General features: G+C 43.7%; 1 protein-coding gene across 3 annotated transcripts in view; it reads left to right on the top strand.

The window, feature by feature from the left end:
- The first annotated feature begins 337 nt into the window (after window positions 1-337).
- tyr (tyrosinase) overlaps window positions 338-25759 on the top strand; it is a 43100-nt gene continuing 17678 nt past the window's right edge. For all 3 annotated transcript variants that reach the window (XM_080197887.1, XM_080197888.1, XM_080197889.1), the window contains exons 1-3: window positions 338-1163; window positions 20036-20252; window positions 21393-21540. In XM_080197887.1, coding sequence (XP_080054013.1) covers window positions 348-1163; window positions 20036-20252; window positions 21393-21540 — 1181 coding nt within the window. In that variant the 5' untranslated portion in view covers window positions 338-347. The remainder of the gene's footprint in view (window positions 1164-20035; window positions 20253-21392; window positions 21541-25759) is intronic.

Raw genomic sequence — 25759 nt, 5'->3', positions numbered from 1 at the left:
TGATTTTCTTTCCCTCTATAACGGGAAATATAAATAGGCAATTTTGACTTGAGGATCATTTGATTAGATCTTGGATTAGGCTATCTGTAGTAAGAGTGTAATGGTCACAGAAGATGGAATTTTAGCAGAAAGTGTGGGGCGGGTTGGAGGTTTACTAAAATGCATTTTTTGTGTAAAGTCTAGCTGGATGATGGCTGTGTTTGATAATGATTGTGCCAGCCAGGAATGAAAAGCTCTTTTCATTAATCCAAAGCATGTGATGTAGGAGTTTGAGTAGAAAGTCGAAGTGAAGTACTTGACTCCTAACTCGGTAGTGAGCCAAGGTAAAAGAAGCTCACCCAGAAAATATGTCTCTTCTGTTTCTCTGCCTACTGAGTCTTTGCAAACTCTCTTTCCAACAGTTTCCCAGAGCATGCACTTCTGCAGAGACACTTCTCCGGAAGGAATGCTGTCCAGCTTGGAATGGAGACGGGTCCCCGTGTGGAGAGCTCTCCGGAAGAGGACGGTGTCAAGATGTCTTATTAATTGATGCTCCGCATGGCGCTCAGTTCCCATTCTTGGGGGTAGATGATCGCGAAGGCTGGCCGATCGTCTTTTACAACAGGACTTGTCAGTGCAACAAAAACTTCATGGGCTTTAACTGTGGAGACTGCAGATTTGGCTTTTTCGGCGTCAATTGTACGGATCAACGATTGTCTATTAGGAAAAATATATTCGACCTCACAGCAACAGAAAGGAACCAGTTTCTTGCCTATCTCAATCTGGCTAAATATACCATCAGTCAGGACTATCAGATCGCCACAGGAACATATGCCCAGATGAACAATGGTTCCAATCCCATGTTCAGAGATGTGAGCGTCTATGATCTGTTTGTTTGGATGCACTATTACACATCTAGAGATGCTCTTCTGGGCGACTCTAATGTTTGGATGGATATTGACTTTGCCCACGAAGGGCCAGGTTTCCTGACGTGGCACAGAGCCTTTATGTTGCTATGGGAGAATGAGCTCCGGAAGACGGTACACGATGACACCTTCACCATTCCATATTGGGACTGGAGAGATTCGGATAGCTGTGATGTTTGTACTGATGAGTATATGGGAGGCCGTCATTCCACCAATCCCAACCTTCTCAGCTCTGGGTCCTTCTTCGCTGCGTGGCAGGTACTATACAAGAACCCCATTCCTTATACCCATGTTTCTTCACTGAAAGATAAATCCTTTTTTATGTTATTCTAACAGTCATTTGGTGAAGCATTGTTATTATAGTGAAAACAGTATTCTTTTGTTCCCTTCCATGTCTAATGCCTTTTATATCAGCCGATTTTTTTTTAAATGTGGATATATTGTTAGTCTGCCCTTCAACTTCCTAGTAGGAAAATATAACGGGGACTGCCAGTTACTCCCATCGGACACAGGAACAGCAACCAATGTTCAGGGACTAGAACTTTGGTCTAATCACAAGGAGTGAGGCTCAAAGCCATACTTTCAGAATCAGAGGCAGGAATGCTACCACTGAAGGAAGGCTCCCTTCCTCTTAAAGAGTTTGTTGAAGACACTTGATTATGATTATTTTTCTGGGTGTGTGGTGTTATTTTCTTAAAGCTGTACTGCATGTTATACACATTATTATTGTTGAAAGCAACCTGATTACTCACTTTCAAAAATGTTGAACTCTCAATATTGGTCTTTCCTTCCACCTCCCAAACTTTTACAGTTTTGCATCATGTAATTAATTTGTCCTAATTTATTTTGTTTTGTCTTCTGATTTTGAATCATGGAGTGGGATTTTTTCTAAGTGTCCAGTAAGCGTGAAAACAGGCGAGTTCCTGATCCGTTCTTCGGATAAGATTTTCCACCCAATCACATGCACCCTGTCGCTGAGAACATGGACTAGACCATTTCTAGCTGCTGCAGGCAGTGGGTGGGGCTTAATTCAGAGCCACAAACTGTGTATGTGCAGGAAAAGCAGAACAAAAACCCAGCTCTGCTGACAAACGCCCCCCCCCCCCCCCAGCCAGATATAGCCTCCCCATCCCTCCTCAACATTATTGATCCCCTTACATCACCGCTCCCTCGTATCCTCTTGCACATGGCCCCCTCATCAACCCTCCTGGCCCTGATGACTGACTGACATGACCCTCTCTCTCCCCTGCCCCCGGTCATCACAGAGACACAAACCCACCCCTGCACCCACCTCCATCATCACACTTGCAAGTGCTGACTTGGCTTACTCTCCATGGTAACAAGACAAGCTGCATCAAACTCATTGGAATGCTCTAATGGGCGGGTGACTTGCTCAAACTGATTGCAGCTGATCTGCCCTAACAAGGGAGAACTCCATAAAAGCCAAAAGGATGAATAGACAGGCAGGCAGTGCAGGAAGAAACGGCCTCTAGGAAGACAGCTCCCTGATTTTTAGATGCTGATCTGGCTAGGTTGCTGGAGGTGGGTGGAGGCAATGTGGGACACCCTCTTCCCCCCAGCAAGATGCCGCCTTAGAGGAAGGGATAGAAATGCAGCCCAGGAGGTAGAAGCAGCCTACGTTATTGCCAGGGCACTGGCCAGGAGAACCAGGAAGCAGCGTCACAATTCAATGACTTAATCCGGGCAGCAAGGGTGAGGGTTTAACATTATCTAGCATCTTCCTCCTAAATAATCCCCAGATCCCCCCACTCCAGCACCCTTCAGGCTTTCAGCCCCTGATCCCCAAGTGCCTCCCTTCTCCCACCCAGAAGTATGACAATCCTTGCTCTCTGTGGGCCACCCCCTGATACCCTCCAGCTCTCGATTTTATATGGCTCCTTCTGCCCCCACAGGAGAAGAATGCCCATAATCGCTGGGAGAGTGTGAAGACAGGGGTTGGTGTCCCTGAGATCCAGGTCCTCACCTGCTTTGAGGAATGGGCATTGGAGCTTGTGGGAGAGGAGGTGATGCGGACCATTAGTGACAGCATGATCGGGCTGGAGTATAGAAATGCACACCTGCCAATCTTCCACTCATTGGAGAAATCTCAAGGAAGTTGCATGCAGCCCAGATTCCTCTCCCTCCCTTGCATTTAACCTTGTGTCCTGTGTTGCAGGAAGGGACCCCAATGCACCTGGGCCAACTGGCATTGCGGCCCCCACTGCTCCTCCCACCTTTACTAAAGTCAATATGAGATGGTTGCCATGCACACTGTGATACTTCAGCATTGAATGGTATTGGATTTACCTTGGCATCCAGGGGTGGTACATGTGCCATAATTGGATCAGAGTGATGCACATGCATACCAGATAATTCAGAATCCATAATCAAACGAGCTGGTCATACTGAAAAAGAGGAGGAAAAACACAAGCAGACCCAACTCGTCACTCTCAGGGGTTGGGCTTCAGGCTGGCTAGGATCTCTGGGAGCAAGGGATTGTGTTCTTTTTTATTATGATCTTAGGATTTGTAGTAATTGTGGACCTGTTCAAATGTTGTGCACAAGTAGTCAGGTCCACACAGGGTGCAGCAGCAGTGATGACAGTTAATGTGGAGGAAAGAGATCCCAAATGCCAAACAACCATCTGGGATCCGAGAATATTTACTTAAAACATCTATTTGGTGGCCCAATCTTGGGCCAAGGGCCAAAAGTGGAGATATGTTAGAAAAATTCCAAATACCCTGGATTTAAAACACATAAAGACTATCAGAACAGAGTGGATTACTTTATGCTGGCTGCTTTTCTGAGGCAGCAGGAAGTGTAGACAGAGTCAGTGGATGGGAGGCTGGTTTGTGTGATGGATTGGGCTACATTCACAACCTTTTATAGTTCCTTGTAGTCTTGGGCAGAGCAGGAGCCATACCAAGTTGTGATACAACCAGAAAGAATGCTTTCTATGGCGCAGCTGTAAAAGTTGGTGAGAGTCGTAGTTGACATGCCAAATTTTGTTGGCCTTTTGAGAAAGTAGAGGCATTGGTGAGCTTTCTCATCTATAGTGTCAGCATGGGGGGAACCAGGACAGGTTGTTGGTGATCTGGACACCTAAAAACTTGAAGCTCTCGATCCTTTCTACATCGTCCTCGTTGATTTTAGCATGTTGAACATGGCCAATCCACCTAACCTGCACATCTCACACTGTGGGAGGAAACCAGAACACCCAGAGGAAATCCACACAGACATGAAGAGAACGTACAATCTCCACACAGACAGTCACCCAAGGCTGGAATCAAACCTCGTTCCCTGGAGCTGTGAGGCAGCAGTGCTAACCATTGTGCTACCGTGCTGCTTGGAGCTGAGCATGCACGTCAGTTGCTGAGTATATTGTTCCCATGTCTTACGTAAGTCTTGCATGCAGTCTAGGCTAGACACCTCTATGCTCTCCAATGTTGTACAGAGGCTCCCTAACAGGCAGTCCAATGCAATAAGAATATGGGTATGCGGAGCAATCAGTTTTCTTTCAGAAGGTGTGCTCTATAAGAAGGGTTTTCTTTCAGTACACCTTGGAGGAAAGGCTTAGCTGAATAAGTACTGCTACCATAACACTGCACAGCAAGTGATGACTTCTCACTCAAAATGCTAACAATATTCAATGGCTCAAAGTATCAATATTTGATAATCTTTTATTCCACACTCTCACAACAAGCACTAAAGGATAGGGAGCTAAATTCTCAAAGTATCCTGCATGAATGCCAGGTTTCAAGAAGAGGGATTGGAAACCTTCTTCACAACCTTTGAGAAGCTGACAGATCAGTTAAAGTGGTTGGCAGAGTCTTGGACTTTCCTAATGCAAGGTCAGCTAGTGGGAAAAGTCCACAAGATCCACTCCACACCGCCTGCAAACAGCTGTGTAAGCTATGAACAGGCAAAGGCTGCAATCTTAAATGCCTATGAATCTGTACTGGAGACATACTGCCAACCATCCCAGGACTCTTAAAAAGTCCATTCAAACTTTCCCCAAAACTGAGAGAACTAATCGGTTAATATTTGATCGTTGAATGTGGGCCTAGGAGGGTTTAAGAGAAATAATACTGCTGGAGGAGTTCAAAAAGTGCCTCTCATGCAGCCTTAAAACTCACATAGAGGAACAAAGAGTCCAAGGTGCAGACATTATGACTGATGGCTATGTACTAATCAACAAGCTTCTAACACAAAACAAATCTGGATCGTGTAATTCATACCAGCTAGGGAGAGATAAGACAGAGTTGGATGGAACAGAGATAGACTCAAGAGTAAAGGAGATTAGAGAAGGAAGTTCAGAGCAATCCACAACTTGTAAATGAAGGAACATGGAAGTCAGATCAGCTGGAACCTGACCTGACAGCCAGCTTTACAGAGATGATGTTGTTTAAAGGGTGCCCCAGTCTCCATGCTGAAAGACACACCCCAAGCCTCCACAACAGACATGGCTACCCCCACCAGCAATGGAAGCACTCTCAACCCCTCAGCACAGAGGAGCATCCTCCCCTAGACCACTGAAAGAATAAGCCAGCCCTCCCTCCCCAACACAACACCATACAGGCATAAGGGTGACCAGAGCGCACCCCCCGCCTCCTGCCAGAAACTTCAACCAACTGTCCTAATAAGAGAGACAATCTCTGATGGGTTCCCCTCGACCCACCCTCAGGACCTCCCTTAGGGTCCCCAATGCTAATCTTGCACTGCCCTTGGCAGTGATACCTTGACCTGGTGCCTTGTACGTTAAAGGTGGGGGCAAGGGAGAAGGAGGTAAGTGGTATGCCCATACTGCTAGTGGCATAGGAAGAGTCCTCAAGGAAACTGGGGATTGGGTAGACTTGGGTGAGGGAAAGGGCTTAATCTTGGGACTGTCCCTCGGGATGGGTATCTAATGGCTGCACTTGATTTGTTGCCCTGGTAAAGGTGTTGTTCAGTTTCAGGATGGTGAATTCTAACACCATTCTGGGGTAAGATATTCATTATTGTCTCTGTCCTCTGAAACCTTTGATGTACCCTGGTCACTTTGACAGCCACGGCCCATGGCCGACTAACCGTAATTTATAAACATTCAGTCTTTGCTTATTACTTATTTCACAAGGTTTAACTTCCTCTTTTCTAACCACAACATTCGCAAAGCACTCCAAATGCATTCAAGAGTGAAGGGAAAGGAAAACAAACAAGGCTCTTTGCTAGTGGGTAAGTAATCCATAAATGTCAGTCAAAGAGTGCAGAGACCAAATGCTAACCTTCCAATGTTAAAAGGATAGTCTGTGGCTAAACTGACCATCAAAGCACTTCAAAGGGTTTTTACAGCAGCCAAGGACAATGAGAGAACGCAAGCAGTTCTCTAAGGAAATTCTGACAGTCATTTCTATAAGAGCACTTTTAACACCTGGGTCAATTCCTATTGTGGATTGAAGTGCTACAGTAAGTTTGAAGACTTCCAGGTGTCCAAGGAGAATGGATAACAAAGTGACCAGGCCACTTCAAAGATTTCAGAGGACAGAGACAATAATGAATATCTTACACTAGAATGGTGTCAGAATTCACCATCCTGAAACTGAACAATACCTTTCCCATGGAAACAAGGACAAGTGTGGCCAGTACATCCCAATCTTGAGGGAGAGTCCCAAGGTCAAGCTCTTTCCCTGTACCGAGCTCATCCAATACCCAAGCCCTTTGGGAGATCCTCCCTCTGCAGCCTGGCAGTGACAGAGTGCCACATGGGCACAGCACTTAGCTCCCTGTACACTCTTCAGAGTGCAAGGTGTTAGGTCAAGGTGTCACTGCCAGGGTGCCATGATGCTGGGGGCAGTGTAAGGTTGGCACTAGGGATCCTGAGGGAAGTCTTGAAGGGGGGCTTGAGGGGGGACTCCCTCTACAGCCTGGCATAGCAGAGTGATTCATGGGCCCATCAATTACCTTTCTCCCCCACCCCCACTCCTCAGAGTACATGGCACATTTGTCAAAGCCTGCACCAAACTCCCCACCCTCACCCCTTAGACTTCTGACTGGGGGTGAGTGCATGAATTAGGTTTCCAGATCTCAATAATTGAATGCATGAGGGGTTTTGTATATATGGGCGGGAATCTGATTGAGGCTGGCAGGGTGAACCAGGAGCATCGCAATGGGTTTGCTGCCTAGGAGGAATCTTGTCTTAGGCCTGACGCCTGATTCAATGGCTTTGGAATTCCTGCCAGTGGCTCATGAGCCCAATGAATTCCAGCCCCAATGTTCCCCTAATAAAATTATGCTGACTAATTCTGGTCAGTCTGTGCCTGTCTAAGTGGCAGTTTATCCTGTTTAGCAGGATTGTTTCCAATATTTTGCCCACCACTGAAATCAGACTGACTGCCTATAGTTTTCTGGCCTATCCCACTAAACCTTTTTAAATAATGGCACAATGGTTGCAGACCTCCAAGCCTCTGGGACCTCACCTGTATCTAGTGAGGATTAGAAAATGATCCTCAGAGCATTCATTATTTCCTTGCTAACTTCCTTCAACAGGCGAGAATACAATCCATCTGGTCCTGCTGGTTTATCCACCTTCAAGGCTGTCAGTCCCTCCAGGACTTTCTCTGATGTTGTATCTAGTGTTACATATTTCTCCTGTTTAACTAAAATGTCTGCATCATCCTTTTCCTTTGTAAAGACAGAGACAAAGTACTCAATGAGAACCCTGTCCACATCTTTGAATCAAGTTACCATGTACATCCCTGATAGGTCCCACCTTTTCCTTTATTATTCTCTTGCTTTTAATGTATTGGTAAAACACCTTAGGATTTTACCTGCTAACATTTTTTCATACCATCTCTTTGCATTTCTAATTTCCATTTTTATTCATCCCTGTACTTTCTGTACTCACAGTAAGAAGTCTGACAACACCAGGTTTAAGTCCAACCGATTTATTTGATAGTAAACTCACAAGCTTTCGAGGTTTACCTCTTTGTCAGGTGAATGAAGAGTTCTGGCCTCAGACAGAGCTCAAAACCTCGAAAGCTTGTGAGTTTACGATCAAATAAATTGGTTGGACTTAAACCTGGTGTCGTCAGACTGCTTACTGTGTTTACCCCAGTCCAACGCCGGCATCTCCACATCATGACTTTCTGTACTCCTCTAGGTTTACTACAGTATTAAATCTTTGTGACTGGGAGAAGCTCTCTTCTGCTTTATCTTGGCTTGTATGATTCCAAATAACCAGGGCACTCTAGGTTTGGCTATATTAACCTCTTTCTTGGTGGGACATGTCTACTCTGTGCCCATAGAATTTTATCTTTGAATGCCTACCACTGATTTGACACAACTTTTTCTTAGAAAGCTGTATCCAGAGCACTTTTGCCAACGCTTCTCTCAGCTTTGTAAAATTTGTCTTCCTCCGATTTAGAACTATTACTCCTGTTCTATCTTTGTCATTTTCTATAATGATGTTAAATCTATTCGTATGGTGATCACTATCTCTGAGATGGCACACCACTGCTACTTCATCCACTTGCCCAGCTTCATTTCCCAGGACTAAATCTTCTTGTTGGTCTTGTGTGTGTTGGCTAAAAAAGCTCTCCTGAATGCAGTTCAAGAATTTTCTATCCACTGTGCCCTTCACACAGTTCATATCCCAATTGATATTTAGGATGTAGTAGTCTCCAATGATTACTGCCCTATTGCTTTTGTACATATGTCTCCATATTTGCTTTTCTAATACAAATTTGGGGGATATCATACACTCTTAACAGTGTGGATATCGTACACTCCTAACAGTGTCCAATGCCGGCATCTCCACATCATTGAAATGACATGCAAATGAGGCACTGCATAATTTATTTAGCTTTGCGCCAATTTCTAGTGCACAGCTGGTGGCACCAGAAATCCGGTGCTGGGAAATGCACTCAGGCCTGAGGGCCCAGTGGGGAACCGCAAACCAGCTGCTGCTGGAATCTCCCAGCTCGCTGTGCTAAAAAATCAGTGCAATGGGATGGGAGAATGCATTCCCTCTAGTTCACTCTCACTACTGTAGTCAAGAGTTGAGTTTGAGATAAATGACAACATGACTGAGACTCAGTGAAATAGGGTTAGATTTTCAAATGTTGGCGGAGATAGAAATAAGTGCGGATGCAATTTGAACACCTTGAGTGCACAATATAGTTCTTTAGTTGGGGGTTGGGGGAATCTGAAAGCTACATGCTTCTAAACAAATGCTCCCTGATCTTATTGCTCAGCTGATTAACAAGCCTCAGGTAAACATTCAGAATTTTCTATTGTCAGGCACAGGGAATACGCAGTGTCTGGAACACATCAGATTGTAACTGGTGTGAAGAAAACAGGATGCCATAAGAGCTAAAAGAAATATTGGTCAACTCGTTAGAAAGAGGGAGAATAAAGCTCAGCTGTGCTACCAAGGGGAGCAGTGTTGTCATTACCTGTAAGCCTTATATTATTCAGAAGTGAGGACTTTGAGTCCAGAGAGGGGCATTAGGCTGCTGGCATCATCTGGGCAGCAGAGGCTGGCAGAGAAAGCCCTGCTGTGGAAACAGATGCCCGCTGAGGGTGTGGAAATGGAAGCAAGCTATTCCCAACATTGGACAAAGTCATGAGGAGGATCTTTCCCTGACAGAATCTTTTAGTAAGGAAGAGATAAGAGGATGGGAGCCTAAGAGTAAATTCAGAGCAGGAAACGGGAGGTGGAGAATTAGTGAGTAACTGAAGGACAGAAGTGGCATGGGTTAAAAAATAGAAGCACAGGAATTTGGCAATGTTCCAGGTATATGTGTGAACGCAAGGAGTGTGGTAAATGAAGCCAATGAGCTGAGGATACAGAGCACATGGCTACATGTTATCATTGCTATAAGGAAACCTGGTTTAAAGAAGATCAAAAAGGCAGCTTAACATACCTGGATGTAGCGTTCACAAGCAGGACAGAGAGAGGGATAAGGAAGGTAGGGATGTAGCATTTCTGGTTAATGAATCGATTACATCTGTGAGGAGGGATGATTCCTAAATGAAGTATCAAATGAGGCCCTATGGGTTGAGCTGAGAAATAAAATGGAGTTCCCAGCCACCTGACGAAGGGACAGCCTGTTCCGAAAGCTTGGGGCGTTTGCTACAAATAAACTTGTCAGACTTTAAGCTGGTGTTGTGGGATTTCTTTCTGTCATTTCAATACCATTAGTGGGCCCGGATCTGGAGTCTCCAGGCCTGTAAGCATCTCCACACCCTGCAGTCAGGAGTGTTTCACCCCAGCAGGGATTATAGTAGCTCCCCATTTGAGGGGAGTTGGCAGCCTGATCCCACTGGAGTGAAGGGGAGGCAATCAAGGCACCCCAGAGGGTCAGGTGTTGGGGGGGTTGGCCCCTGGGCATGGGCACCTTTACAATTTCAGCCTGGGCCCTCTGGCTCAGCCCAAGGGGCAAAGTGTCAATCCTGCAGTCAGGATTGTTGGGGGAGGAGGGAGGCCAGTGATCAGGGTTAACTATCAGGGCTGAGGGCTGGCAGCCTGCTGAGTGGGGTTGGGACTGCAGGGGGGTGGGGGAGTGAGGCTGGCTCAGACATGTCCGGGAGACCAGCGATCGGACCTTTGGGGAGGAGGCAGTGAGAGAGCCAGAGATGCAGGGGGGAAAATCAGGGGGTAGAGAGGGCAAGGCTGGTGATGTGGGGGTCGCAGGACTGGCTAGCGAGTGGAAGGCCGACATTGCAGAGCCTCTGTGCATGCGCCAATCTCTGCACTGACAAATTGGCGCATGCGCAGTGGCCCACTCAGACCTATGCTGCCAGCCTCACCAGCAGGAATAGGCCCTGCCCACTGAATTTAAACGTGATTCATGCTAGTGCACTCTGCAGTGCACAGTGTGAGAGATTCATTTTTAAACACCCATTGAAAATACCATGTGATTTATTCTAACTTTTATGCAAATTCAACACTTAGAAATTTTTGGGAGAATCATAGAATCTGTACAGTGCAGAAAGAGGCCATTCGGCCCATCGAATCTGCACGGACAACAATCCCGCCTGGGCTCTATCCCCAAAGCCCCACATATTTACCCCTCTAATCCCACTATCTACGCATCCTCGGGACACTAAGGGACAATTTAGCATAGCCAAAGCACCTTACCCACATATCTTTGGACTCTGGGAGGAACGCAGTAAGAAGTCTGACAACACCAGGTTTAAGTCCAACCGATTTATTTGGTAGTAAACTCACAAGCTTTCAGGGTTTGCCCCTTTGTCAGGTGAATGGAAAGTTCTGGCCTTAGACAGAGCATATAAAGCACAGACAGTTTACAGATTACTGATTAGAATGCGAGTCTTTACAACTAACCTGCTATTCAAGTCTTAAAGAGGCCAACAATGTGAGTGGAAGGAGCATTAAGCACAGGTTAGAGAGATGTGTATTGTCTCCAGACAGTACAGTAAGTGAGGTTTTGCAAACCCAGGCAAGTCACGGGGGTTACAGATAGTGCGACATGAACCCAAGATCCCTGTTGAGACCGTCCTCATGTGCATGCAACTTGGCTATCAGTCTCTGCTCAGCGACTCTGCGCTGTTGTGTGTCGTGAAGGCCGCCTTGGAGAATGCTTACCCGAAGGTCAGAGGCCGAATGCCTGTGACCGCTGAAGTGTTCACCAACAGGAAGGGAACAGTCTTGCCTGGTGATTGTCGAGTGATGTTCATTCATCCGTTGTCGTAGCGTCTGCATGGTCTCCCCAGTGTCAAAACCTCACTTACTGTACTGTCTGGAGACAATACACATCTCTCTAACCTGTGCTTAATGCTCCTTCCACTCACATTGTTGGCCTCTTTAAGACTTGAATAGCAGGTTAGTTGGAAAGACTCGCATTCTAATCAGTAATCTGTAAACTGCCTGTGCTGTTATATGCTCTGTCTGAGGCCAGAACTCTCCATTCACCTGACAAAGGGGCAAACCCCAAAAGCTTGCGAGTTTACTATCAAATAAATCGGTTGGGCCTAAACCTAGTGTTGTCAGACTTCTTACTGTGTTTACACCAGTCCAACGCCAGCATCTCCACATCTCTGGGAGGAAACCAGAGCACCCAAAGGAAACCAATGCAGATGCAGGGAGAAGATGCGAATTCCACATAGGCAGTGACCCAAGCAGCCCCCTGAAGTTGTGAGGCAGCGATGCTAACCACTCTGTCACCGTGCTGCCTTTGAATATTTACTTTCTTTAGCTATCAAAAATATTGTTTCTGGTATAAGTGGAGGTATTCAAAATGTTCCTTTAAAAGTGTAGGTAGTAACAGCCTTCTAATAAGAGCCCTCCTTCTCATCTTCCTTTTATACATATATTCCCCTTCCTGTTGCAAGTGCTCAATGTCACTGTCTTGCTATAGTTCAAGAGCAAGTGCAACAATAGCCATGAGTAAATTAACATAGGATAAATAAGATCAAAGGAATGCATGTGTGGCTCAAAGACTGATGTTTGATAAATGGGTTTCAATTCAAAAATTGGGGAAAGAGGGAACTGTTCTGTTGGCTGAGATTCAAAACAATGTGTGCATGCTAATGTCATCAGGAAACATTTGTAAGCACAATGGGAATATTGATACAATGGCCACATGACAGAAACTAGGTAAGAAACAACTTGTTAACTGAGATATTGCACAACCCAAGACAGTCATTCTGGGAGGCAGAGACTACAAAGGAAGAAATCCAAGCAGCAAAAAGGAAGGACACTGCCTAGAATTCTTACACAGTAAGAAGTCTCATAACACCAGGTTAGAGTCCAACCAGTTTATTTGATAGTAATCTTACAAGTTTTCGGAAATGGTGTTCCTTCGTCAGGTGTGTGGAAGGTTCACCATTTCTGAAAGCTCGTGAGATTACTATCAAATAAACTGGTTGGACTCTAACCTGGTGTTGTGAGACTTCTTACTGAGTTTACCGCAGTCCAACGCTGGCATCTCTATGTCTAGAATTCTTACAGGCAGAGAAGGTGGGGCTTTCATTTTTACTGGCTGATCTGCAAAAACCAGGCCAGAAATCTATTGTGGCCAATGCTAAGCCATTGTGAATTTCTCTCCAGAAACTTCCAACCTCTGTTATCTTCAGTGAACCAAAAGCAAGTCATCAGGTCTGCTATGTTTCCAGTGGATGAGTAGGCTCATCTACTGTAGGGTCCAGAAAATCCATGTTAATCTCTTGTCATTTCTTATATGTCTTGTAGTGTTATGGTAATTATATTTTGGGTGTTGAGGGATAAACGTTTATTCTTTTTATTATTTTAAAACTTACAAGAGATCTTGCTTTGATCTAATCCTGAGAGTCACAGCACACCCTCGTTAAAAGACATTTTGTTACAGTTACTCAAGAGGTGGGAAAAGGGGAAGCCATTCTCCCACCTCTCCCCTGTTCAGAATATTAGGGATAGCAGGCTTTCTGTTGACAGGGCTTCCTTGTGAAAGTCTAGCAACACTCCCTTCTGTCTCCAACCACTTTTCAGATCTCCCCTAGTAACACTGAATACTATAATTCCGTTCACCCTGTAAGCTCCAAGTTGGTGCATTTAAATAATGTCAGTGGGAGTCCCTCGTGCAGCTGAATATATACTCAATTGGAAGTCTTTAATAAAGGATGCTGACAGGATCTGCAAAGTTGAAATGGCAGATCTGTAGCCAAATCATCGCCACTTCATGATATTGTAGATTGCCCAATCTGCCTTTTTCCCACATATATACAGCATGCCTGCACTAGCCCTCTTCGAACATGGTGCACCCCACAGATCTGTCCGGGAGCAGTTGATGTGCCAATTTCCACTCTCCAGTTTCCCAACATCAGCAGTCGTATAAAACTGAACTTTACAGTCCTGGTCAGATCCTGGCAGATTTTCCAACATCTACTTGCCCACTCTTCCACCTTTAGGCTGGGACTTTACCCTAGACCCAAATAAATTCCCACTGGCTGTGGAACAGCGAGGCCCAAATGTAAAATTACAATTAGCCTCCAATTGCAACGGGTCTTAAGATCTTACAAAGCTAAATTGACTACTGTAGCGAGTGGGTGGGTAGTTCTGCCGGTGTTTCATTCCACTTCTGAATGGATCCATAGAACTGGCACGCATGGCAATGGCACAAACTTCCGAATCCTTATACCTCCATTCCCACCCTCATCAGGAACTAAAAATCCATTCCCAAATATCAACCTGCATTCCTCTGAAACGGTTTCATCTTGTCTTGTGTTTCTTTTGCACCTTATTCGATCCTCCAATAATTTTACTTTTAACAATCTTTCAAAAGACACAGTATATCATTGCAATGCAATTGGATGTGCTAAGTGTCTGCCTGCCTGATTATTTAGCACAAAGCCATGCTGAAACCCTTTGTGCTGGCCTTGAGTATTTTTATACTCGGTAAAATTTCAATTCCAATCTTCTTCAGTTTCCGCCAAACTTTGATGCATGGTTTGATTCTTAGCAGTTTAATAATTTAATGAGACCAGCAAAGCTTACAATTTAGAAAACTGTACACTTAAATATGAAATCGTGCAACTGTCCAGCTTATAGTGATCGGTGCAGTAATGAGAAGTGACAGCCTTTCCAGGTTTATTCAGTTTTACCTCCATTGGCCTTGACTTTCATTCATAAAGATGTCAATGAAAGCTATTGTTATCTCTATACCTATGAGGTGCTGTGACATTGAAGCAGGATTCTCCATGGTAACCGTTTGAAAAGCGAAAATGTAATTTTCAGATGTGACATTTTGAAAAGCGAAATAGGATATTACATAAAAATCATAGAAAGCATAGAAACCCCACAATACATAAAGAGGCCATTCAGCCCATTGAGTCTGCACCGACCACAATCCCTCTCAGCCCCACCCCCATATCCCTACATACCTTACCCATTAATCCCTCTAACCTATGCATCTCAGGATACTAAAGGGCAATTTTTGCATGACCAATCAACCTAAAATATTTGAAAAGGCATGGATGGAGAGGCACAAAGACATTCGGACAGTTTTTTTAGTGAATCTTAGAAGGTGGTCACAGTTCATGAGTATTTTGAATGATTTGAACTTTTGTGTTGCATGCAAAGACCTGATTCCAGAGAATGAAAAATTGCCTGGGGCCAAGAGGGTAGAAACTAGGTATGAATATGGTAGTGTTCATGGGATTGCCAGCACCATCAGAATAGCTAGGAATCTACAGGAATCAACATTGGTCATTCAGTGACCAAAGAACGCCTTCCATGAGATTTTGTAACAGCACTTTATATTGACACCATTGAGTGAGTTGAGCCAAATGTGTCCAAAAGTATCACTACCACCAACCTCCCCCCCAACCCCACCACACACTGTGACAGAGAGTAAGCAGCTGCTCAGACCTCTGCAGAGTATTAGTCCTAGGGTCTTATACCAATAATAATTTTCAGGCTACAAGTAATAAAAGATATTCTCTCAAACGTTGCTGGGAAAATAATGGTGAGTCTAAGTTGTATGAGTTCACAAATTGTCCAGCAGGTTCAGTCAAAAAATTATGATTGCTAATCATCTGAACTTACCTTGGGTACCTTGCTTTATTCTACTGTTTGCCTTGCAAAAATGGCAGTTTAGTGGTAATGCTACTAAACTCATAATCCAGAGACCTAGCCTAACGCTGTGGGGACATGAGTTCAAAAATCAACATGGCAGCTGGTAAAATACAACACTATCAATATCCTGAGGGTCACTATTGGCTTAACTGGAATTGACATGTAAATATCACGGCTAGGTGAACAGGTCAGAGGCAGCATACTAATAGGTGAGTGACTCCCAAAGTCTTATCACTAGTAAGGTTTGTTAGCAGTAACAAGGTTATTACTTAGTAAATACAGAAATGGTATGATTGCTCCAACTTTGAGAGTGCACATCCTGTGTTATGTGGGAACTCTAAATGCTTCCCTTGCCCTGGACAACCAGGTGTCATCTGCTTTATTAGGGGCACATAGGGAAAGGAGGTTATGTTGAACTTGTATAATACACTTTTTCATTATATTCTGAGCACTGCATTCCAAGAAGGATGTAGAAGCATGGGAGAGAATGCAGAGAACATTTGTGACAATGGTTCCAGGGCTGAGAAAGTTCTGTTATTTAGATAGATTGGAGAAACTGGGACTGTTTTCCTTGGAGAAACAAATGCTGAGGAGAGATTTATTACAGGTATTCAAAATCAAGAGTGGCCTGGACAGAGTAGATAGGGAGAACTGTTTCTACTTGTGAATGATTGAGAACGAGAAAGAGCAGATTTTAAATAATTGGCAGTGCAAGTAAAAGCTATAGAAATAACATTTTTTATACAGCACATGGTGCAGGTCTGGAATGTGTTGCATGAGTACATGATGGAGGCAAATCGGCAGAGTGGTTAGCATTGCCACCTCACAGTGCCAGGGATCCGGGTCCAATTTCTCACTCGGGTCACTGTCTGTGCAGAGTCTGCATGCTCTCCCTGTATCTGTGTGGGTTTCTTTTGGATGCTCTGGTTTCCTCCCATAGTCCAAAAAACATGTTGGTTAAGTGCATTGGCCATGCTAAATTCTCCCACCGCATACCCAAACATGTGCAGAAATGTGGCGTCTAGGGGATTTTCATAGTAACCACTGTAGTATTAATGTAAGTCTGCTTATGATAGGAATAAAATAAATTTTAAAGTTCAACTGCAGCATTTAGAAGAGAATTATACTGTTACCTGAAAAGGTAGAATGTTCAGGGTAACAGGGAAAAGACTTGTGATCAAGAAGGTGAATGGACTGTTGGCCTTTATAGCGAGAGGGATAGAATATAAAAGCAGGGAGGTCTTGCTGCAACTGTACAGGGCACTGGTGAGGCCGCAGCTGGAGTACTGTGTGCAGTTTTGGTCGCCGCACTTGCGCAAGGATATTTTGGCCTTGGAGGGAGTGCAGAGTAGGTTCACTAGGCTGATACCGGAGGTGAGGGGGTTAGACTATGAAGAGAGACTGAATAGACTGGGTCTGTACTCGTTGGAGTTTAGAAGGATGAGGGGGGATCTTTTAGAGACATATAAGATAATGAAAGGGATGGATAGGGTAGAGGTAGAGAGATTCTTCCCGCTCAGAAAGGGCAGCAGGACTAGAGGGCACAGCCTCAAGATAAGCGGGGGGGCAGTTTAGAACGGAGTTGAGGAGGAACTTCTTCACTCAAAGGGTGGTGAATCTCTGGAATTCTCTGCCTGTTGAAGTGGTGGAGGCTACCTCGCTAAATATATTTAAGTCACGGGTAGATAGGTTTTTGATAGACAAGGGGATTAAGGATTATGGGGAGAAAGTGGGAAAGTGGAACTGATCCACTTCAGATCAGCCATGATCTTATTGAATGGTGGGGTGGGCTCAAAGGGCTAGATGGCCTACTCCTGCCCCTATTTCTTATGTTCTTATGGTCTTAAGACAGGAGGATGACACAAAAAGCCCAATTTTACCATTTTGATTCGAAGCGCTGAATCTGGGAGTGTTTCAGATTTGACTTTTAGACCAATGCCCCATATGCACTTTGCCTGAAAAATAAGCAGCAATTCTGAATCACGTTGCAGAAGCCTGTGTGTGGGGCTTTTGCACCTGAAACACTGCAGCTCCAATCAAAGACTTCAACTGTGCAGTAATAAAAAAATTGAAAAACACTCCCCTGCCCAGGAGCGATGGCCCCACAGGCATTGGCCCACCCCCACAACATAAATGTCTTCATATTCACCCCTCCTCACTACCTAGAATGATAGCGGCCCCTTACCCCACTTGCCCCCCACCGATCACACGCAATGTTGCAGAGGATCCCCCCTCCCTCCCACCAGAGAATGATCTGGCCCTCCTCCCCTGCCCCACCAGAGATACGTCAGGCCTTCTTCCTTCCCTCCACCAGAGAACGATCTGGCCCTCCTCCCTCTCCCACCCCCATGCAAATGCATTTAAATGGATGCCAAGCTCATTTTGGGCACGGTGCCAATTGCAGCCATTTTGGGCGCTTGGTAAAGGGGGAACGCGCATGGAGGCAGTCATGGACCGCACTACTCACCTCACGTCCAATTTTACCAAGTTTTCGCACCCACAACCTGTTGGCAAAATCGGGCCCTAAGTGTTCATTGTGTTCATTTCGATCACGATGGCCCAAATGGCCTCCTTCTGCACTCTTCTGTGATTCGAAAAGGCACATTTCAGAAGTGGGATGAAATATTCTCCACTTTCCTGGTTGGGTATGCTGCAGCCCTCGGGACTCACTGTTGAGTTTGGCAACTTTAGATTTTGACCTTTCTTCTGCCTCTTAAACCCCCACTTTTTTTTCTGTTTTTAGAAATAGTCCATACATTTATTGCCTCTATGCAAGCCCCTTCTCCTCTTTTGTTCTAAAAGTTGTTACTTTTTTTTGCAGTTTTTACAATTCCAACGTGTTCTTCTTTCTTTCAATTCTGACAAAGAACCTATGAACTCACAATGTTGCCAGAATTCTCCAGCCGTTCACGCCGATGGGATTCTCTGGTCCTGCTGGCAGCGTACCCGATCCCATGGGTTTCTTGGAGTGGCGTCAATGGGAAATCCTATTGACACGGGTGGGACCAGAGCGGAATCCCACCATTAGTAAATGGCACACTGCCTTCCACTGCCGAGAAATATTCAGCTGGGAGGCCAAAGAATTTCCTCAGTTAACTCTGTTTCGCTCCTGAGAACTGCCGAGTTTTCCAATTTCCTGTATTCTTATTTCCGATTCCAGTATTTGCTTCTTTTACTATATTTAAGGCTGTCTCTCCTCTGTCTGGATGGGACAGGGGGATTGGCACATAGAGCCAATAGCTTTGCTGTCAATCATAATGAGACTCTAGTGTTTTGAAGACATGACCAGATTTCCTGACTCGATAAAGAGAACAATTCCCTCAGATGCAACTTTCTGATTTAAAATCAGATTCAGGAGGAAAAACACCACCAGTAGATATTTAAGTCCATAAATATCCTTAGGTCAAAGATTTTAAAATTTCCACTGGGCTTCCATTTTATGCTCAATTACCTGCCTCTCCCCATTATATTCTATCCCTATCACCACCACATAATTTATTGCTTGACTTCCTTTCCATAGTTTTCTCCCTATCTATAATTATATCCTCAACTCCTTCCCTGCTGTACTTTCTGATTCCTCTTCCTACAGTTGTTTTCCCCACGATCCTCTCCACTGGGCGGCATGGTGGCACAGCGGTTAGCGCTGCTGACACACAGCGCCAGGGACCAGGTTTGATTCCCAGCTTGGATCACTGTGCAGAGACTACGTGTTCTCCTTGTGTCTGTATGTGTTTCCTCAGGGTGCTCCAGTTTCCCCCACAGTCTGAAAGATGTACTGGTTAGGTGCATTGGCCATGCTAAATTCTCCCCCAGTGTATCCGAACAGGCGCTGGAATGTGGTGACTAAGGAATTTTCACAATAACTTCATTGCAGTGTTAATGTAAGTCTGCTTGTGACACTAATAAATAAACTTTAAACACTGTGCTTCACTACCCATAGTTTTCAATGAGATCATGCTAAGATCAAGCTCAAAATCAAAATCACAGATCGCGTACCCATGAACATCCATCTACACTTTGAAGGATTAAGGGTGCCATGGAGTTTAGTTCACTTGTGGTATCCTGGGAATATTACTTCAAAAAGAATTCAAAATCTACGATTTTTTTCTAGATAAAAATGAATTATCTTTAAAAGTATTCATTACTCCTATTAATGGCTGCAATGGGTATATACTACAATCATTCATCAAGTCTTTGCCTTCACAAAGGGCAAACTTTAAGCCTAACAAACTGTAAGCCATGATACAATCGGCAAATGCTCAGTAAATTTTTCAGTCACAAGAAGCTCAGTGATCATCAATGCACACGTCTTGTGGTTATTTACTCCACTATCTCTATCAGGCAGTAAGATGCGTCACCCAAGCACACTTCAGAGATAGTGTGATAATTCTAGCCCAGTGCTTTTACAGAGTCAAATGGTCTCTGACAGGAAATGTAATAAAAAAGTATTTCAAAAACACTGCAGTAAAGCACATGTTAGTTCAAGCATATTTTTGGCATTTGAATTTAAAAATAGTGTTCTCAGATTTTGGTGTGGCAGTGAGAAAAACATAGTTTACTGTATTATTTTTTGGCACAGGTAATTTGCACCAGACCAGAAGAATACAACCGTCGTGAGATTTTGTGTGATGGTGTTCCTGAGGGACCTATTCAACGTAATCCTGGGAACCAGGATCGAAATAGAACCCCCAGGCTTCCAATCTCAGCGGAAGTGGAATTCTGTCTAACCCTGACAGAATATGAAGCTCCACCCTTTGATAAGTTTGCTAATTTTAGCTTCCGGAATACTTTGGAAGGTATTCTATTTATATGTTTTTTGTAGTTTGTATGTCCTTTGGGAGGTGGAGAGATCTGTTTCTTTGTATAGGTCACTAAAATGACTTTGACATGTCTGACTAATGTCATTTGTTTATAACTTGAGCAGTGAGGTTCTTTTGAAGTGTAACTACCTGGATAAAGAATACCAGAAGCAATGTGCACCTATGTGGGAAATGTCCAGAAGAATTTAGTAGAGATGGATATTGGTTTAACCAAGTTTAAAACAGCTGATATTGTTCTTATCGGGGACCACCACTCTAAATGGTATCTAGTGTGCGTTACAGAGGTTCATCTAATTAATGTCTTCACAATTATTACCTTTTACAGCTAATTATACTTTTATTTAGTTGCTTGAAGTTAGAGAATTATAGGCTGGCATTTTGGCAGGAAAGGGGAGGCCGAACCAGCAATGGGTGGTGAAACCATTCCCTCTTTGACTCATTTTTCTATATCTCACATTGCCACTATCAAAATTAAATGCTCACAATGTAGGAACAGCAGAAACTATGTGCAGAACTGGATGCCAGTGCAGATGCAAAATCCTTCCACTTCACACACTGAAATATACATACCTGCAGAAGTAACAAGTGATGGTGGAATTTCAAATCAATAAAAAGTATGGAATTAAGAATCTACTGCTGACCATGAATCTATTATCGATTGTCACAAAAACCCATCTGGTTCTCTAATGCCCTTTAGGGAAGAAAATCTGTCATCCTTACCTGATCTGGCCTACGTGTAACTCCAGAACCACAGTAATGTGGCCGACTTTCAACCGCCCTCTGAAATGGTCTAGCCAAGGGCAACTAAGGTTTGGCAATAAATGCTGGCCAGCCATGAATGAATAAAATAAAACGTGGTGCACTAGCCAAGAACTAGAATGAATCATTTAATTGTTTAATACTAAAAGAAATTGTATTAACAACTGTACACTAATTGCATTCCTTTTCTTACTATTTGTTTGTGAGATGTAGCTGGTGTACTTTCTGCCCTTCTATAGTTACATAGATGAAAATTGATTTTTGTATTACTTTGCTGTTCTTTGAAAGTGTAGTTGGTTAATTGGTAAAACTTGCTTAATTAATCAAGTTACATAAATACAGCTTCTTCTTGAACAGGCTTTGCCAATCCAAATGATGCTATATCCAACACAACACAGAGTGGTTTGCATAATGCCTTACACATTTACATGAATGGTTCAATGTCCAGTGTTGGTGGATCGGCCAATGACCCAATCTTTATACTTCATCATGCTTTTGTTGACAGGTAAGCATAACTGACAGTAAATTTACTCCATATTCTCTCATTTCCTGGTTGTTCACTGCAGAAATTCCTCAAATATGCTATGTTGCTTGCTCAGCAGGTGGATCTCGAAATGTATTCGTGGTGGAAAAACAAATGTGTGTGAAGTACTGCCCATTCTTGTTAATGGTGTCCCAAGCAACATATAACATTTGAATTGCATGCTCATTCAAAACATGTATCCAGCACTGCCTGTTCTTGGTTGTTTGAGGGGAATCAAAAATTAGGTTTGTCTGACATCACATAAAGATAGTGAGTAGGTTGAGGGTACACTCTTGCTACAGACAGTAGAGAAAGTTTCTGAAGAGAAAAATGGTTGCACACCCCACTTGTGGTGGTGAACAGCAGAAGACCATATCTCCTCAATGGAGTAGAAAGCCCTCAAACATTCCTAACTAGTGTGGAATGATGGCTCAACAGTGCTAAGTTGAGATCAATGTTCTTTTTTAACAATGCTTTAACTGCTTTTACTCCTCATTTGGCGGCTTGTTGGCACATTGATGAATAAGTTGTGTGTACAAATTCACGGTCTTCTGTAAATTTCTTGATCCTTTAATTTGCAAATTGTGAATCATCGTCTGAAATGACAAGATCTGAAATGCTATGTGTAGCAAAAAATTCTTCAGTGAATTAATGATCGTTTCTGAGATTGTTCCATCAAGATATTTAATCTCAATCCTCTGGAGTAATATTCAAAACCTGTTAGAAATGTTTTCCTCTTAAGCTCAAAAAGGTTAATTCTGAGGTGTTCCTGAAGTCGGGATGGAAATGAGGATACCATCAGTGGTTCTTGTTGCTCTTAGTGATGGATTGTACAGGTGATGCAGTTTAAAATTGATTTCCAAACTGAATTTCACACTCAAGCACAACACTTAGTAAATTCCATTTATGCCTGGTGCTTTCCTTAAAGGATCTCAAGTCTGAGGACCCTTCGTATGACCAACCCCTTCTCATAGATTAGCAAGTTGTTGACAACACTAAGATGTTTTTGATGCCAGAAGAATTGTTTCAGGGTGAGATTATCTGGAGCCAATTCTAGCCATCCATGTTTACAGTATTTTCTAATTTTAGCCCATTCTCCCTGTGTTTTTTGCACTTATGTTTTGTTCAGCCTCTGTGCGGTTATTGTTAGGAATTTTCCCATCAATGAACATTATGACTCCACCTCCTCAGCAGACTCCACCTCCTTCTGCTAACTGATGGCAGGCTACCTCTGCAGGAGATGCAGAATATCCCTACCCAGTCTTTCTACTCCAGTTTCCCAACAGAAATGTGTGACCCTGAAGCCGCTGTGGTTTGTGTTGGTCATAGTTGTCCAGTTCCTTTAACTACCTAGGGGATTTTCACAATAACTTCTACTTGTGACACTAATAACTAAACTAAATTAAATGACTGTTCTCAGAAAACCCTCATCACTTTTAAAAATTACTAGGATATGCACTTAATGTACTGTAGCATATAGGGCTACTGACCATGAGTTGGGAGATCATGGCCTAGTGGTATTATCGTTAGACTATTAATTCAGGTATGCAACTAATGTTCTGGGAGCCTGGGTTCAAATCCCACCATGGCAGGTGGTGGAATTTGAATTCAATAAAAATATCTGGAATTAAGATTCCATGACCGTGAAACCACATCAATTGTCGGAATAAACCATCTGGTTCACTAATGTCCTTTAGGGAAGGAAATCTGCCATCCTTATTGGCCTGGCCTATACATGACTTCAGAGCCACAGCAATGTGGTTGACTCTCAACTGCACTCTGAAATGGCCTAGCAATCCATTCAGTACAAGGGTAACTAGAAATGGGTAACAAATGTTGTGATGTGGAGATTCTAGCACTGGACTGGGTTAAGCACAGTAAGAAGTCTTACAACACCAGGTTAATGTCCGACAGGTTTGTTTGGTAGCACAAGCAACAAGCTGAAAGCTTTCAGAGCACTGCCCCTTCATCAGGTGAGTAGGAGTTGTGTTCACAAACAGGACATATGTAGACACAAACTCAATTTACAAGATAATGATTGGAATGTGAGTCTTTACAGGTAATCAAGTCTTAAAGGTACAGACAATGTGAGTGGAGAGAGGGTTAAGCACAGGTTAAAGAGATGTGTATTGTCTTCAGCCAGGACAGTTAGTGAGATTTTGCAAGCCCAGGCAAGTCATGGGGGTTACAGATAGTGTGACATGAAGCCAAGACCTTGGTTGAGGCCATCTTCATGTATGCGGAACTTGGCTATGCTCAGCCAAGTCTCTGCTTAGCAATTCTACATTGCTGTGTGTCGTGAAGGCCGCCTTGGAGAATGCTTATCCGAAGAACAGAGGCTGAATGCCAACAGGAAGAGAACACTCCTGCTTGGTGATTGTCGAGCGGCGTTCATTCATCTGTTGCCGTAGCATCTGCATGGTCTCCCCAGTGTACCGTGCCTCGGGACATCCTTTCCTGCAGCATATCAGGTAGACAACGTGGGCCAGTTGCAAGAGTATGTTCCTTGTCCTGGTGGATGGTGTTCTCATATGAGGTGATGGCATCCGTGTTGATGATCCGGCATGTCTTACAGAGATTGCTGTGGCAGCGTTGTGTGGTGTTGTGGTCACTGTTCTCCTGAAGGCTGGGTAGTTTGCTGCGGACAATAGTCTGTTTGAGATTGTGAGGTTATTTGAAGGCAAGACGCTGGCCAGCCAACAACACCCATGTTCCACAGAAGAATTTAAAAAAGCTAGAATAAACCACAATGGGCCAAATAGCCTCATTAGCTATTTTAGGACTGGATTTTAAGGCTTCAACCAGGGAAAATGGTGCAGCCTCACTTGCCCCCAATATGTCAGCACATCAAATCGAATGTCAGCTGGGCAGTTAGGAGTTGGTTGTGGTGAATGCTGGCCATTGAGCATTGTGAAGGAGAGCAGTAAGTGATCAAGATTCACACCCCCAACCTCAAAACCACTGCACACACACCCACAAATACACATAGATATTGGAAAAGTTAGAAAATTTGTGCCATCCTAGGATACAGCTTCTTTTGAGTGATAATTAAATATCTTTATATATAGTTTTGAACACAAAAACGTTTCTAAAAGCAAATAGTTGAATGGATCTTGCTGATTGCATCTCAAACTGGTGAAAAAATTGATTAATTTGATTAAATTATTTGATTCCAGTTGATTGTTTGTTAGTCCTTACACTCAACTTTTTCTGATGCTTTACAATAAGTCAGCAGTAGTTTCCAAGAAAGAATAATGAATGATCTGTCCATGTGAGGGGAATTACAGGCACATTGAGGTGAGAGGTGCACATCGGGTTGCCATTTATGGTTTCTGTTTAAGCTTGGAAGGAAGAACTTGTGTTTACATAGCTCCCCCACAGAACACCCTGAGGATTCATTGCCTCTTTCTACATTGCTTCCAATGTCTGGATCTACTTACTGGCACCTGAAACTTGGAGATAGTGCTTCAGTTATGAAACTATCAATGATTTGCACAAACTCCATCACCACCTGGAATATATACCCAATCCATCTGGTTGTAGAGGGAAAATAAATTCTTCAACCTCCCATGATAGGACAACCCTCTTACCCCATGAACCAGCCTACTGATCTTCATTGTACTTTTAAAAATATCCCTCATGGGATGTAGGTATCATTAGCTAGGCCAGCATTTATTGCCCATCCCTATTTGCCCTTGAGAAGATGGGGGTGAGCTGCCTTCTTGAACCACTGTAGTCCATGTGGTGTAGACACACCCAACTTGCTGTTAGGATTGTATTCATTGGCATTTAGAAGAGTGAGGGGGATCTCATAGAAACTTATAAAACTCTACAGGGTTAGACAGGGTAGATGCAGAAAGACTGTTCCTGAAGGTGGGGGAGTCCCAAACTAGGGGTCATAGTTTGAGGATAAGGAGCAAACCTTTTAGGACTGAGGTGAAGAGAAATTTCTTCATTCAGAGAGTGGTGAATCGGTGGAATTCACTATCACAAAAAGTAGTTGAGGCCAAAATATTTTGTGATTTCAAGAAGAAATTAGATATAATTCTTGGGGCTAAAGAGATCAAGGGATATGTGGGGAAGGCGGGATCAGGATATTGAATTTGATTATCAGCCATGATCAAAATGAATGGTGAAGCAGGCTCAAAGGGCCAAATGGCCTACTCCTATTTTCTATGTTTCTAAGTTAGGAAAGAAGTTC

Source organism: Carcharhinus amblyrhynchos, chromosome 10 (assembly GCF_965287045.1).
Source record: "Carcharhinus amblyrhynchos chromosome 10, sCarAmb.v2.hapA, whole genome shotgun sequence".
In the NCBI taxonomy this organism is placed as follows: Eukaryota; Metazoa; Chordata; class Chondrichthyes; order Carcharhiniformes; family Carcharhinidae; genus Carcharhinus; species Carcharhinus amblyrhynchos.
Note: the sequence above shows the minus strand (reverse complement) of the source record. Positions and strands in the feature narration are given on the sequence as shown.